The sequence below is a fragment of the Betta splendens genome, chromosome 14 (assembly GCF_900634795.4).
Source record: "Betta splendens chromosome 14, fBetSpl5.4, whole genome shotgun sequence".
In the NCBI taxonomy this organism is placed as follows: domain Eukaryota; kingdom Metazoa; phylum Chordata; class Actinopteri; order Anabantiformes; family Osphronemidae; genus Betta; species Betta splendens.
The window spans coordinates 11,484,754-11,498,262 of NC_040894.2; the positions used below are offsets into that span (position 1 = coordinate 11,484,754).

The following is a 13,509-nucleotide window of genomic DNA, read 5'->3' on the forward strand; positions in this document are numbered from 1 at the left end:
CTTCTACCTTCGAGGATGGAAATAAACGTGCCCAACGTTGCATAAAAGCTCTTTGTGCCCAATTCCAACCAAATCTGGCTCCAGCTACTGAAATTCAAGGTCGAAACCAAACGATTTCTCCACAAAAATTGCTCGGATTGCGATGTCAAAAAACATAATGCGCTGCGGCGAACCGAGGGAATCGGGAGGATTTGGGCCGGTTCGGCTTTGATTAGGTCGACCGAAGGGGAAACGCCTCTGAGAAGCAAAGGATGTCTTTCTCGTAGTTTTCGAGCAGAGATTACAGGAAAAGGGAAGAAGCGCTGGTGCTTGGTGGGGCTGAATTGGTCCATTTCTGACATCGCTGACAGTATCTGGGTTGAAGGAAATGTTTACTATGGAGGATTTAGAATATAGGAAAATGGAAGCGTACGTGTGAAAACGTCCTCCTGTGCATTATTCCAACCACTTGTCTGTCCACAGTTTGAACCACACTGTTCAGCTCATATCTGTCATTCAAACTGACTTACGCACTTTTCGGAAGTAACCTATTTTAAAGCGGAAGCTGGAGACGATGCATGTTAATGTTTTAACGTTACTAAATCCCACTCTGAATATTTCAGCTGCTCCCAACAGGACATGGCAGTAATTATAACCCTGTGTGTTTCTCTCCATCTCTATGTTTCTGTCTTCTCCCCTCAGGAGAATATGTAGTGATGACAACATATTTCCATTTGAAAAGGAAAATTGGCTATTTTGTGATTCAGACCTACCTGCCGTGCATCATGACTGTCATACTGTCTCAGGTCTCCTTCTGGCTAAACAGGGAATCGGTTCCTGCTCGCACTGTGTTCGGTGAGTGAGCCCGTTAATAATTCAGCGCAAAATAATGCACAAAATGACTGACTGGAGGTCTTGGCGGCGCCTTTAAATGATGATAAGAGCAGAACAGGTGCGGGGTAGCATTAGTTCACGTCACAGGTTCGGAAAATGGAAAGAGACTAATTAATCAGCAGAAGCAAAAGTTGGAAAGTGTGTGAGAGGAAAGATGTGGCAGGTGTTTCATCTCCCAAGCAGCGTGTTGAGCTGCTTCATCACTCGCTGCAGTCAGCCCAGGCTGAAGTGTTATTACTGACTGAGCTCTAGGTCATTTAGATAAAACCAAGCACATCAGTCTTCAAAGCAGATACCCGCACTGCACAGACTCTAAACAAGGATCAGATCCCACCTTCAAAGTAAGTGTTTAACACTAAAATCTCATAAAATCATTGAACAAGGACCCAAAACCTTTTAATACTTTCGGTTTTTTTAATTTGCATGACCTAAATTGACCATATCCATTTGATTTAATGTTGTATGTTTAATGATGTAACTCTAACCCATATTATCCCCATTTTACATATAAACATATAAAAATTGTTCATCATCCCTCTTGACAGTATTTTATTTCCAATGACAGGACATAACTTCTACTTCTTATTACTTTAATGTGCTGCCTGGTCTATAAAATAGATTGACTGCATCTTAATGTGGGAATGTGCACATGACCCAGTGGGCTTCCAACAACATGCATGACACACACGAGGAGAAGAGCTGTAATCAGCGTCACTGTCCCCGTGGAGACATTGACTCTAAATGACAACGTGTCTAGAAGTGTTTTGTTCTCACAGTCACATTGATCGGATGAAACAATGATCATCAAAGTTCTGGGCTTCTTAGACGTCCTTGGCTGACTAGCTTTTGAAGGGTTATAATCAGTATTAAGAGCCTCCTCTGGCAGATTAATACCTGGATTTAAAAGTGCACCCATTGATATCGCACGCAGCAAAATTATGCATCAACAATTTATCAATCTGCTAATAGAGACTCGCTTTCCCACTGTGATTACTCCAAGTCAATAGAAACCCTGCGCATAGTTTTGGAGTGTAATCAAGTTATGCAAAATTCAATACCTGAAATAAATCAAGCTGTGTCCTTAGACAAAGTGAACAGTTACCTATCAATCTCTGACGCTAATTCTAATTCCTCCCTTAAATGAGTTGACCTCCCTGTTCTGCAATACAAAATTAATATCTATTGTCGTGTGTGTGTGTGTGTGTGTGTGTGTGTGTGTGTGTGTGTGTGTGTGTGTGTGTGTGTGTGTGTGTGTGTGTGTGTGTGTGTGTGTCTCGTTAGGACACATAGGCAGGAACAGATGAAGTGATTGCCTTTGGGAGGGTTGGGGGGTGGGTGATCACTGTCCAAGCTACATTTAATTCTCAGGAATGTTGAATTTAAATTCAGAAACTGGACAGACCTCTAGCAGATGGTCTGTCTGTCTTTCTGCTTCATAAAGTAAGCAAAGCCTGCTTTCTTACAACTCGGGTCCTATTTTCATGGTTTTCTCCCACAGCAGAAGTCTGTGATTACAGCTCTCAGCTTTCCTTTACATTAAACATGATGGATTATGTCCATCATTAAAGTAAACAATATAATCCTAATTAAGAAGCTAGACTGCGTTGGACCCGCTGACCCTGCATACTCACAACATCCCTTTGAATGTGATTTGGTTTGCGACCTCACAGTAAATGACAATAAATCAGTGCATGAAGTTAAGAATATTCTCATCACTGAAAGCTGTGCGAAATGGAGTCAAGTTGTAAGAAGTTGACCAAAGGATCCATACAACTATTGACTGATGTTTGTTCTGCTCTTCAGGGGTCACCACAGTCCTAACCATGACCACTCTGAGCATCAGTGCTAGGAACTCGCTCCCTAAGGTGGCCTATGCCACCGCCATGGACTGGTTCATGGCTGTGTGCTATGCCTTTGTCTTCTCTGCCCTGATTGAGTTTGCCACAGTCAACTACTTCACCAAGCGCAGCTGGGCATGGGATGGGAAAAGAGAGGGCATGGAAATAAGGGTGAGTGATGCCTGTTTAAACCGCTTTCATTTTTCAACATTCCGGTCGCTACAGTCACAGTCCACACACATTAATCCCACAGTGTTCTCCTCTTTAGTTCTTGATTCTCTTTGCTCATGAAACCGCCGATAAACAGTTTGGTCTTCTGATTAAATAACCCTGTTGAAGATATTCCAACTTCCCCCAGAAGCTGGAGGAGTGATGAGGGCAGATTGCATTTTGGAAGCGCTGTTAGACAATTCCTTCCTTCACACAGCCTGGAGTCCTCTATAAAGACTATAAAGTGAGCTTTTATTATTCATTAACAGCCAAATGGAACAGGGACAGTGGGGCGGAACAGCGAGAGGAGAAACAGAGGTAAACTCCCAGAGATGCTGGCCCTGATTTATGATGGCAGCATATGTTCAAGTCTCATCCTAAAGTCGGCGTTGGCTTATTCTCCCTAGAAAAGATGGCACCATTACACCTACTTTGAACATCACAGGCGCGCTGGTTAAAACGCGCCCTCGCAGGTTGATGGTTTTTACTTCATGCAGAAAATCTGATAAATCGCAGCTTACGCAACGCCATTTGTCAGTAGTGTGGGTGTCATTTCAAGGTGGGGAGGGAATTTACATCTAAGGGGAGTAGGAGCGCACAAGTGCTGAGAGTGTCTGCACAAAGTCCCACTTTGGTGCGTGTCTTAATTCAGAAGCTGTGGTTCCTTTGGACTCGAACGAGTAGCTTTTTTTATGAAGCTGTGATGAAGTCACATCAATAAAAAACGATCGGTTTCTCATTATACCCTTGTCGCTTAGATTTACCCGAAAAACATCATAGAAATTTAGCCGTTCTGTGATGTTTTATAAATGATGACATCAAATGGAAACGGATTAGACGCATGAGATGGAGAATTAAACGCATGGTTCCGTGCCGGCGAATGTGCGAAAGTGTTTCTCTCGGATGAATAAAAGCTGCAGCGTGTGCTGAGAAGAAGAACACATTCGACCTGGTAGCTAATTAAAAAGAGGGGTTCTGCTGTTTTCATGTGGGTCAGATACATAATGCTTTTATTCAGGTGCTGGGGCTGCAAACAACAGTTCAGCGAGTTGAACACAGCTCCGTTGGGTTTCTCTTAAAGTCAGTGCAGACGTCGCTTACTGGACCCTTGCGTTGTGTTGACAACATGTCACACGCTGCAGAGCCACATGTGGGGATTCAGCGCCGGACGGCCTCAGATCGGGCCCGTGTCATCCTCAGCCCGGAGTCTTAAAGGTCAGCGTCGCGTGTGGACCACAGCCCCCCGTGGAGCCGCCCCGCGGGGAAAAGCTGCAGAATGCATCATCATCATCGATTTATGCTAAAATCTACTCTTTCCACCAGTTCAGCGTGAGACGTGTGGAGCGGGGAACCCTGAGCGAGGAGGCAGCAACAAATAATGTTACACCGATAAACACAGCGCCGATACATAAACAGACGGAGGCGCATACTTTACAAACAGGAGCGATATTCAAAGGAAATGAAACTACATTAAAAACATGACCTTCTGGCTTCAGAGTTGTTGCCGGAGAATGATGTGACAGTGACATTTGGAATATTACGAAGGCAGTGGGAGACGCTGTTCTAGTGCTGCCGTTGCGCGGGAACAACGCAAAGAACACACAACTGTTCTCTGCTGTTAATGTCTGACACAGGCTGCGCGACGCGCTCCACTTTTGACATTCGGGTCGTCGGAGTGATTGACGCAAATGCATATTGCTGCCACTGAACTTTTGAGTCGGGGGCTTAATATGCAGGAGGAACATCCCCCCCCCCCCTTTTTTTTTTGATGCGTCGTCTTAATGGCTGCGTTCCTGGGGGCTGTGCTGAGCAGGCGGTTGTCATGATAGATAAAAAAAAAAAGAATGGGGTCACGGAGGGGTGGGACTCCCATCACCAGCTGCTGGAAAGCAGAGATCAAACTGCTCGTGCGCATTTCCATACATTTACTTGCATTTTTTTTTTTAAATGAGCCTTTAGGCAGAGAACATAAAAGGAGCGTGTGTTTAGCGCAGTAGGGATCCGGCAATCAGAGGCAGGATTTCAACTGCCGCTCTTAACAGAACCCAACAATGACTTCATCGCCCCCGAGCACATTTTTTTCTTCCCAGGCCCGGAATAGTGAGCTGTAGATGACTTAGCGAGAAGTAATTTACTTTGCTGGTTATGGAGCTTCGGTGACATTTTCTTCTTCCCTTTTGTCGCCTAACGTTCTGTTTGACAAGCTTTCTACATAATTAGCTCCCCCTTCTCCAACTGAAGGTGTGCTTTATTACAGAAATTAGCCGACGGGGAGCTGGGCTGGAATGAGATCCTGCGTCTTCTTGGCGCTCCGTGACACATGATTGGACGCCGCTGCGCTAGCTAGCGTGCGCCGCCTCCGTCGGCCGCGGCTCCAGAACCCATACAAGACATTTTTGGTGTGTTCCAACGGGGCAAACGAGACCCTTTCTGTTTGTGTTGGAGCTGGAGGTGTCGCATGCGTCAGCGTTTGCCTTCCTGGGACTCCACCAACCAGGATTAAGCTTTGCAAACATTACCGTAGCACCATGAACGCTCACATGTGACTCAGCGTCCCTGACGTAGCGCCGAGGAAGAAAGCTAGAAAGAAAAAGGGACCGAGCAAAAAGTGTTGGCATTGATTCGTAATTACGGGGAATGTTTAATTAACACTGGCTGACAGGCTGTGGTGGTGATATAAAGCTCAGGCCACAACAGGTTTATTGGAAAACAAAAGAATCAAATCCTCTCACACACACACACACACACACACACACACACACACACACACACACACACACACACACACACACACAGCGAGGCTGGAGTCCCTGCACGCTCAGGTGCCGGAGGCTATTAAATATAAGACCTCATCTTCCAATCTAACACGGGGACAGACTGTGACGGGCTTCACCTCCACGCACGCATGCACACGCTGATCTCCAAACAGCAGGACACAGCGGGACACAATTAACCCCGGGATACTTAATCACAGCCATAAAGGAGCGGCGATGCAACAATTTACACAAGTTACCAAGGCAAGGTCAAAGGATGCAGTGAACAGTGAGCGAGAGAATTGGCCCCAAGTAAATGATGTGCTCTGTCACATTGAAGAAAATCCACACACACACACACACGCACACACACAGCTCCCTTTGATAAATGGTGACAGGAAATGACTTTCCTGCCTCGCTTACGGTGCAAAGAGCATTCCTGACGCCACGCGCCCGCCTCCTCCCGCCGACGCCAGCGCGTCGCCGCGTCAGGGAAGAAGCCCGTGGTCCTGTTAAATGCGCGGGGATCAACTCCGCCGCTCCGCCGTAATTGACTCGCGATAGAGCCCTTCAGGCAGCGACCGGCCACTTCTCAGCTTAACGCAATCAAGTGTCCGCCGGCCCTGTTGTTCCCGCAGCATCAATCTCCTGCTGCCGGCCTGTTCTGCCCTGATCACGCTGATTGCATTTCAGCCTCCATCCCACCGCCCGCATCACCTCGGACGCGTCGTCCGAGCCTCAACAGCCACTTTAAGCGTCACCGTGGCGCCTAATGCCGGTATTATTCCCCCGCTTGAATTAACGAGCGGCCCACCTGTGCGTGCCGGCGCTCAGGACGGAGGCCAAGCGAGACGTTTGGCGACGGGCTGCGTGCGGGAGAGGGATCCAGCGTGAAGCGGCTCTGGAGGAGCAGATGAGGGGATATTAGTTATGCTAATTAAGAAGATGGAGTGAAAGGGAAAAGGAAGGGAAATTAAATGAAGCTGAAAAAGTGGAGCAGAAATTAAAGCTGGAGTCAAAGCGGCATTGAAAGCGAAACTGCGTGTTACATGACACACACACACTCACACACACACACACACACTACCACTGTACTGTAGGTCTTAAAATGGCCACTGTGCGGATGGACGGTGTGAAGAAAATGATCCCAGGACGGACCCAAACCCTACATACCGCACAGGAAAGTGAAAACTCTTCCCGGTGATCAATCTTCATGCCCTACTTGTTCCCTCCCATTCACCGTGTGCACCGCGCCGTGCGGCTGCCAGCCTCCTCTGGTGATGTAAGCCTATCTGAGTGGACCAATTTAGCAAATAAAACTCTGTCCCCCTGTGCAATTTCAATATGGAGGACAGTCTAATCACTTATCTCCAGCGGTGGGAAGGAGGCAGCTTCTCCGGCTTTATCGCACACAGCCTTTGTCGTGTTTGTTTTATCGCAAGCTGTTTGCCTGAAGAGGCCTGGCTGCTCTCATTGATACAGTTTGTCAGATATGTTTTCAGGCACTGTTATTTTGCTTTGTTTCTAATCCTGCTCCGTGCTGCTACTGCTGCTGTCGGCAGTATCAGACGCCAGTCCAGCCTGGTTCTGCAGTGGTGCAAAAGCTACTATCGTCCCTAGTTCTTCTTAATTGGGAGGCAGCCGGAGATTTGTGGTCATGAGCTTTTGTCGTGGCCTTTTTCCTCCTGCAGATTTGAATTGACAGTATTAAAAGGGTAAACGTGTTCAAACGTAGTTCCAGCAACAAAGTGATGAATAGAGTATGTAAGTTGGGTAATTTTAATATAATTGGTAAACCTTTTTTCTTTTCTACTTTTCTTTTCAGGAACCGTTTCAGGCTAACATGGCCAGGATTAAAGATATGGTTAGGCTTTTGTTTTGTTCTTGTGTGTGTCGTGTCTCGTGGTGTTGCTTCTATTTCCTCTTTATGAGTTCAAATGGAAGTATTGTTAAGTCTGGTGCTTCGCTCCTGACCGCCTTTTACTTTACCGCCTTCTTCCCTTTCAGAGGAGGGAGTCGGCGACGCTGACGAAAAAGTCCAACAACACCTTCAACATCGTCGGCACCACGTACGCCATCAACGTGGGCAAGGACCCCGGCTTGACCACCATTTCCAAGAGCGCCACCGGGGCGGCGCCCAAGCACCCCTACCTGCACAAAATGGACGACCCCTACACGGAGGCCAAGAAGTCCTACAACCGCGTCAGCAAAGTGGACAAGATATCGCGCATCATCTTCCCAGTGCTGTTCTTCATCTTTAACTTAGGCTACTGGGCCACGTACGTCAACAGGAAGCCCGCCATCATGAAGGCGAACAACCTAAACTGAATCCGACCGAGACCTCCGCCCGGTTTAGGTCCGAGGGTAGACGGGTTCGTGGGAGGCGGGGCCCGGTCCATCTAATCGTGTGTGTATGTGTGCGCGCGTGTTTTTGTGCGTCTGTCTTTTCTTAACGGTTTGTAACTTTGCACGTCTGTATAGATGGAAGGCGCGGTAGATTCCCATGTAGTGGAGAACCTTGGAGGGAGCACATTCTCACGCCAGACCACCCCCACCCCACTCCTCACTCCGCTCTGGCCCTGTCCCTTTGGTCCCGATCGCTTGCCATTTTGTAGTCGACCCGTGTCCTCACCGCGCTCCCACGCGCCTGGCGCTTGGAGCGAGCATGCCTTTCTTGAAGTTTCCATTGTGGCTCATTACCGATGATGAGGTTCCCGACGCATCCGTGGAGTGAGCATGCATGCACGCGCACACGCAGACGAACGCCGTCCGCGGCGGGGTGATAGTTCTATAGGAACGCCATTAATAATTGTCAGTGTCTGGCCTTCAGCTCGCACTGAATCTCAACACGCCCAGCGCAGCATCATCTGGAATTGCTTTCACGTCCCATGGGGCTGTCTGTGCATTTTCTAGTCCAGTGGCTCTTATTGTTTTAACGGGCTGACTATGTTCCATGACAGAGAAGCTATGTGCCTTGGTGACTACACGCGTAACGAGGAAAGGCTTTGATGCGCTCCCACCTGCATTTGCAACGCGTATGCACTACACGCAGATATATATACTGGTGTCCACGCGCTGCAGTAAGTGGCCGCGCCCCACCCACCAGACCAAACCCATCCACCCACCCGCCGCCTATGGTCACCCAGTGTAAAATTGCCCATTAGTGTGGAAGGTTAACAGACCTCTGCCTGTGAAGAGACAAAGGGAGGAGATGAAAGGACCCGGCGTAGTCCACAGTAATCGTTGTGTGCATTTCCTTTTTGGAGCACGGTGCACCAGTCATAAACTATCATTACCTCAGACGAGAGGCCAGCGCTTCATCCCAGTCGTTCTCGTTGTCTGGCTCCACGGTGATTCTTCTGCATCTCTGCCTCGTCACGAGTTCCATCTGGATTCACGTCGTACTTTTGCCCTTTTATACGCGATCGTGTAAAGTATATCGGTGTTGATTTGCTCGTCTGCACACCCCGTGGTGTTGACCCCGCGGCCAGCGCTGTACGTCGCAGACCTACAGTATTCACACGGCCGCTTTCCGAGACGCCGCCGTCGTCGCTGGAGACGATTACGCCGCGACCTGCTCTCAGATCGATTGGAGAGGAGTCCAATCGATGGGTTTCCGAGTGGAGGCTCAAGCACGTCTCCAGCTCTGGCAACCGTCTCTACCGTTCTGTTTTCCGTTGGTGATGCCTGTGTTTCTGTTACTACATGTGTTGGATCTAGTACATGTTTATACAGATATTACCATGAAGCATTTTCTGTTGCTTATTCGCTGGATGCTCTCTGGTTATTTTTGCATTACGTTAATGACGGACCCTGTGATAACCACTGTATTTTAGTGGGCGTCCTCTGTATCTCTGATGGTCATTGCAGGAGAATGAGTGAACTGTCTTGTGATCTCTCTCTGAGGACGTGTTATTAACACGAATCATGTAACCAATGTACCAGTCATAGGTTAATGCATGACAATCTGTACATGTGTGTGTCTGCAACCTCCAATAATGGTGTAATGGTGTTACACTGAAATAGGGCTTAGATTCAATGTTCCCGTAGTTCATCCCAGTGACTTATCACACCTCTACTCAAATTGTGCTTATTAGCCAATAAGTGATGCTGAGCAGCGTAGTCACATACACGTGAAGAGGTGGAAGTTAGGCTTCATACAGGTTTAGACATACACAACCACATTGAGCCCATTCATGCAGGTTTAGTAACAGGATTATTCTGATATTTCACTGTCATCACACAAAACAGGAACTAACACACAACAGATCAGACACTCAGCATTTATTTGCAATGATGATTCGATCTACTTATTTACTTATCTAGCTACTCTTTTCTACTTAGTGTTACTTTATAAGTCCAGCTTTTGCTCTTCCAGGAAGATTATCTGTAGAAATTTCAGTATTTGCATCCAATCAAAACATGTGTCAACAGTGTTCATCCTTAAGGACCACAGGGACATATTGCTCATTTCTGCCATTCAGATGTTTAAACAGCATAAAAAAGCTTCAAGATTGTTAAATTTATCCGATCTGTGACGAGAAATGTTGTATTATCTGATATTTTCCAACACCAGGGTAACACAGACCAGATTTACTGCCAACACAGTATGGTTTTAAAAACAAATCTGTACTTACTGGATTGATGCACCTTCAGTGTGAGGCAGCTTGTCTCCGTTTCAGACTCTGTCCTCGTCATTTAGTCTCAGACTGATTCATGACACGTAGCTGCTGAGGGTGTTTAACGCCAGCACGGCGCTGATGTTTATGTATGATTCACCTGAGTAATGGGCCGGAGCTACTTCAGATAGATACTGTAGAACATGTGAATCCTCCTGCCTCAAAGACACAAGAAGTCATACCACATGCCACCAACATGTCCGCTCACATTTAGCCAGCTGACATCATTAGTATCTCGCATGATGTGCAAACCAAAGATGCATTTACATAGTCATTTCATTCGTTATGTCTGTTTGGTTGTGGACCCAGAATATAACAAATGGCCAACAGAATTTGATTTATTGATGAAATGCATCAATCAATACAGACATATAACATCAAATTAGCAATTAGCATTGGAATGACAAAAGGCTATATAAACAAAATATTTATAGATAAATAAAAAATGTGTTTTTTTAGAGTTAGGACATTTTACCAGTAAAATACTCTCATATTTTAGTTATTATACTAAATGCATTGCTTTGTGTGTCTGTGCATCAGATGAACACCTTGACCCATTTTTCTGATTGGTCCTAATTGAATTTCAAATTTCTTGCTGAGTACAGTCAGCAGCATTTTTTTTTAAATACACAGATCTTGTACGTCTAAGTAGCAAAAAAAGGGTAAATCTCTCCTGAGCCACACAACTACGACCTCCGCTCTCTGCAGCCGCACTACAGCAGAGCCGCCGACATCCTGATCCGTAATAGCCATAGCAAAGAACACATGCAACGAGGCAAACGGACGTAGCTGAGGGCGCAGTAATAAAACTGTATTCAACAGCACTCAGCTGGGTTGTTTCTCCTCAGATTCGCTTATGATCGTGTTATTCATGTGCTAAATCTAATCCTCACAGGGCCAGAGGTAACGTCAGCAGAAATATATTTCATCCTATAAGATAAAGTATATTAGGAGTGTATTACTATGTGAGTATATTCAATACAGCATTAAATATTATGTTTTCTATTGCATAACCTCTGCAGCATTAATACGACACTCTTGATGGGTAGAAAACTGTAGACAAACAATTAAACTTAACGAATATTAAAGTAAATAGCAACAGCTCAGACTGCTCAGAATAGTGCTACTCAGTTGTGAATTTGTAGATATTGTGAAATGAATTCTAATAGTTTTCTGTGAATACTGATATGTCCCGTATTTAATTTTTACATCGGATAAGTACCGTCGTCTGACGTTAGGCTCTGTAACACTACGTGTTATAGTATTTTCAAGACGTAAAGTAAAGTAGAGGTAATATTCATCCAGCTGCTTACAAGATCAATACCTTGTGTGCACTTTTCAAACCTAACTGTGAATTAGCAGCTGTCTGCAAACAGAGTTGTACACACTGTGTTCTCTCTCCAGCAATTACACTGCATGTCCCTACACACTGAGCGATCAAAGACTTCCTCCACAAAGACCGCTCCAGGACCGCACTGGACTTGTGTTTTTGTCAAGAAGTTGCTGTATGTACCGCTCGGTGACTGGACTCTGTATGTTGCCCTCTCTCGTTTCTGTGCTTACTGTTTGAGATGTAGCAAATGGAAAATGGGGATTAAAAGAACGTTTTATTTTGTCTCGGAGTGATAAGGCCCTTCTTGGTCACAGTCGAGCATCAAAGGTGCGTGTTTGCAGCAAGGTGGACGCGTCTGATGCTGCTTTACAAGATGGTTTTAGAAGTGTAGATTGTTTGTGTCACTGCTGTCACGTGACAAGATCAAGCAGTATGTGATATCTCACTGTGAACAGTACATTTATTCTGAAAACAGGAACCTATTTAGCATAAACATATTCCGCTGAGAGCTGAACAGAAACAATCAAAGACATAAACCACTCCACTGGCTTAATTTATGTTATTATTCAGTTGTCTGATGAAATGAATTAAACCGTTTCTGACAAAGTAACCAAAGGACTTAAGATGAATGAAGTCTGAAAGCTACGAAACAAAAACACTGAAATTAATAGTGTAAAAATGTCTGGTATTGAAAATCAACAGGATCAACAAAAATAGTTTCAGACACCATTTAATAAAGCTGCACAGAACCAAGGAGGAGCTTGAACGTGTTAGTATTCTGAATTAATCAGACTGTGCTCCACACGTTGACGGCTCCTGTCGCTGTCTGGCCGTGGTCCAGGTCTAACTGCCCCATAGGGGCATCCAGCTGCACAGCAACGGCATCACATTTAAAACCAGAACGCGTCACAGTGTTTCTCATCACGCTGAGTCATGTCAGTCTTTAAACCTATGGATATAACAAAAGAAGACGTGCAAATGGAGCTGATGTGCTCGTTCCTGTGGCTGAGCTCAGTTTTGGGGAGGACTCGCTCTGAGCCAACGGAGGAATTTAATGTCTGAACTCACTGACTTATGAGGGCAGCGCAGAGCAACGCTGTCAAACATGAACGATGCCCCCCTCTTTGTTTTTAACCTCCCTTAACCGCGTCCACCGTTCTATTACTGAGGTTTATTTGTGGGCCCGCTGACAAACTGTCTCCATCCCTTAGTCCGAGAGCAGCTGTTCTTTACAGTGAGTAAAGATAAAGAGCTTTTATATGTCTGTTAGTGTGATGAGTGTTTGGTAAAATGCACCGCTGTTCTCAATTAGAAAGGAGCCCAGCAGTAGACTGGTTCCACCACAAGCCACGAAGGGGAGTCTTCAATCTCAGAGACATGCTGTTCAGCTGTGCATCTCCTATTATGTAGCTCAACCCAGTTGGTTCATGTGGCGTAGCTTCAATGGCTGGTGTGCATTATGTATAAGTACACATATATATATTTATATATATATAAGTGTTGTTGTTGCTGCACATCCCCGAAGCAGAGGAGACAGATCCCTCATCTGGTCCAGGACCAAGGTCAAAATGGCCCAGAGACACAGTAACTAACAAAGGTGTTTATAATTCATTCCTTAAATCGATGAGTGAGGTTCGTAGGCTGCTCCTGGATCTTCTTTCAGAAAAGGGAAAAAGATACACAAAGTATTTTTTTATATGAGGTTGCAAAGTTGCAAAGCGTGAGTGGATTCATTTCCTGCTGCAATAGTACAATATGATCAACAGGTCACTTCATGACAGAATGATGACAGGTGATGTCATCGGCAGACTCTGATGTCCTTT

At 45.8% G+C, this 13,509-nt stretch overlaps 1 protein-coding gene across 2 annotated transcripts in view; it reads left to right on the forward strand.

The window, feature by feature from the left end:
• Window positions 1-11,968, forward strand: part of gabra3 (gamma-aminobutyric acid type A receptor subunit alpha3) — a 53,640-nt gene extending 41,672 nt beyond the window's left edge. The window contains exons 8-11 of one of the 2 annotated variants that reach the window (XM_029173317.3): window positions 682-834; window positions 2,677-2,882; window positions 7,500-7,538; window positions 7,682-11,968. In XM_029173317.3, the coding sequence (XP_029029150.1) occupies window positions 682-834; window positions 2,677-2,882; window positions 7,500-7,538; window positions 7,682-8,002 (719 nt within the window). In that variant the 3' untranslated portion in view covers window positions 8,003-11,968. The remainder of the gene's footprint in view (window positions 1-681; window positions 835-2,676; window positions 2,883-7,499; window positions 7,539-7,681) is intronic. The other variant, XM_029173318.3, reaches the window with a different exon arrangement.
• The last annotated feature ends 1,541 nt before the right edge of the window (window positions 11,969-13,509 follow it).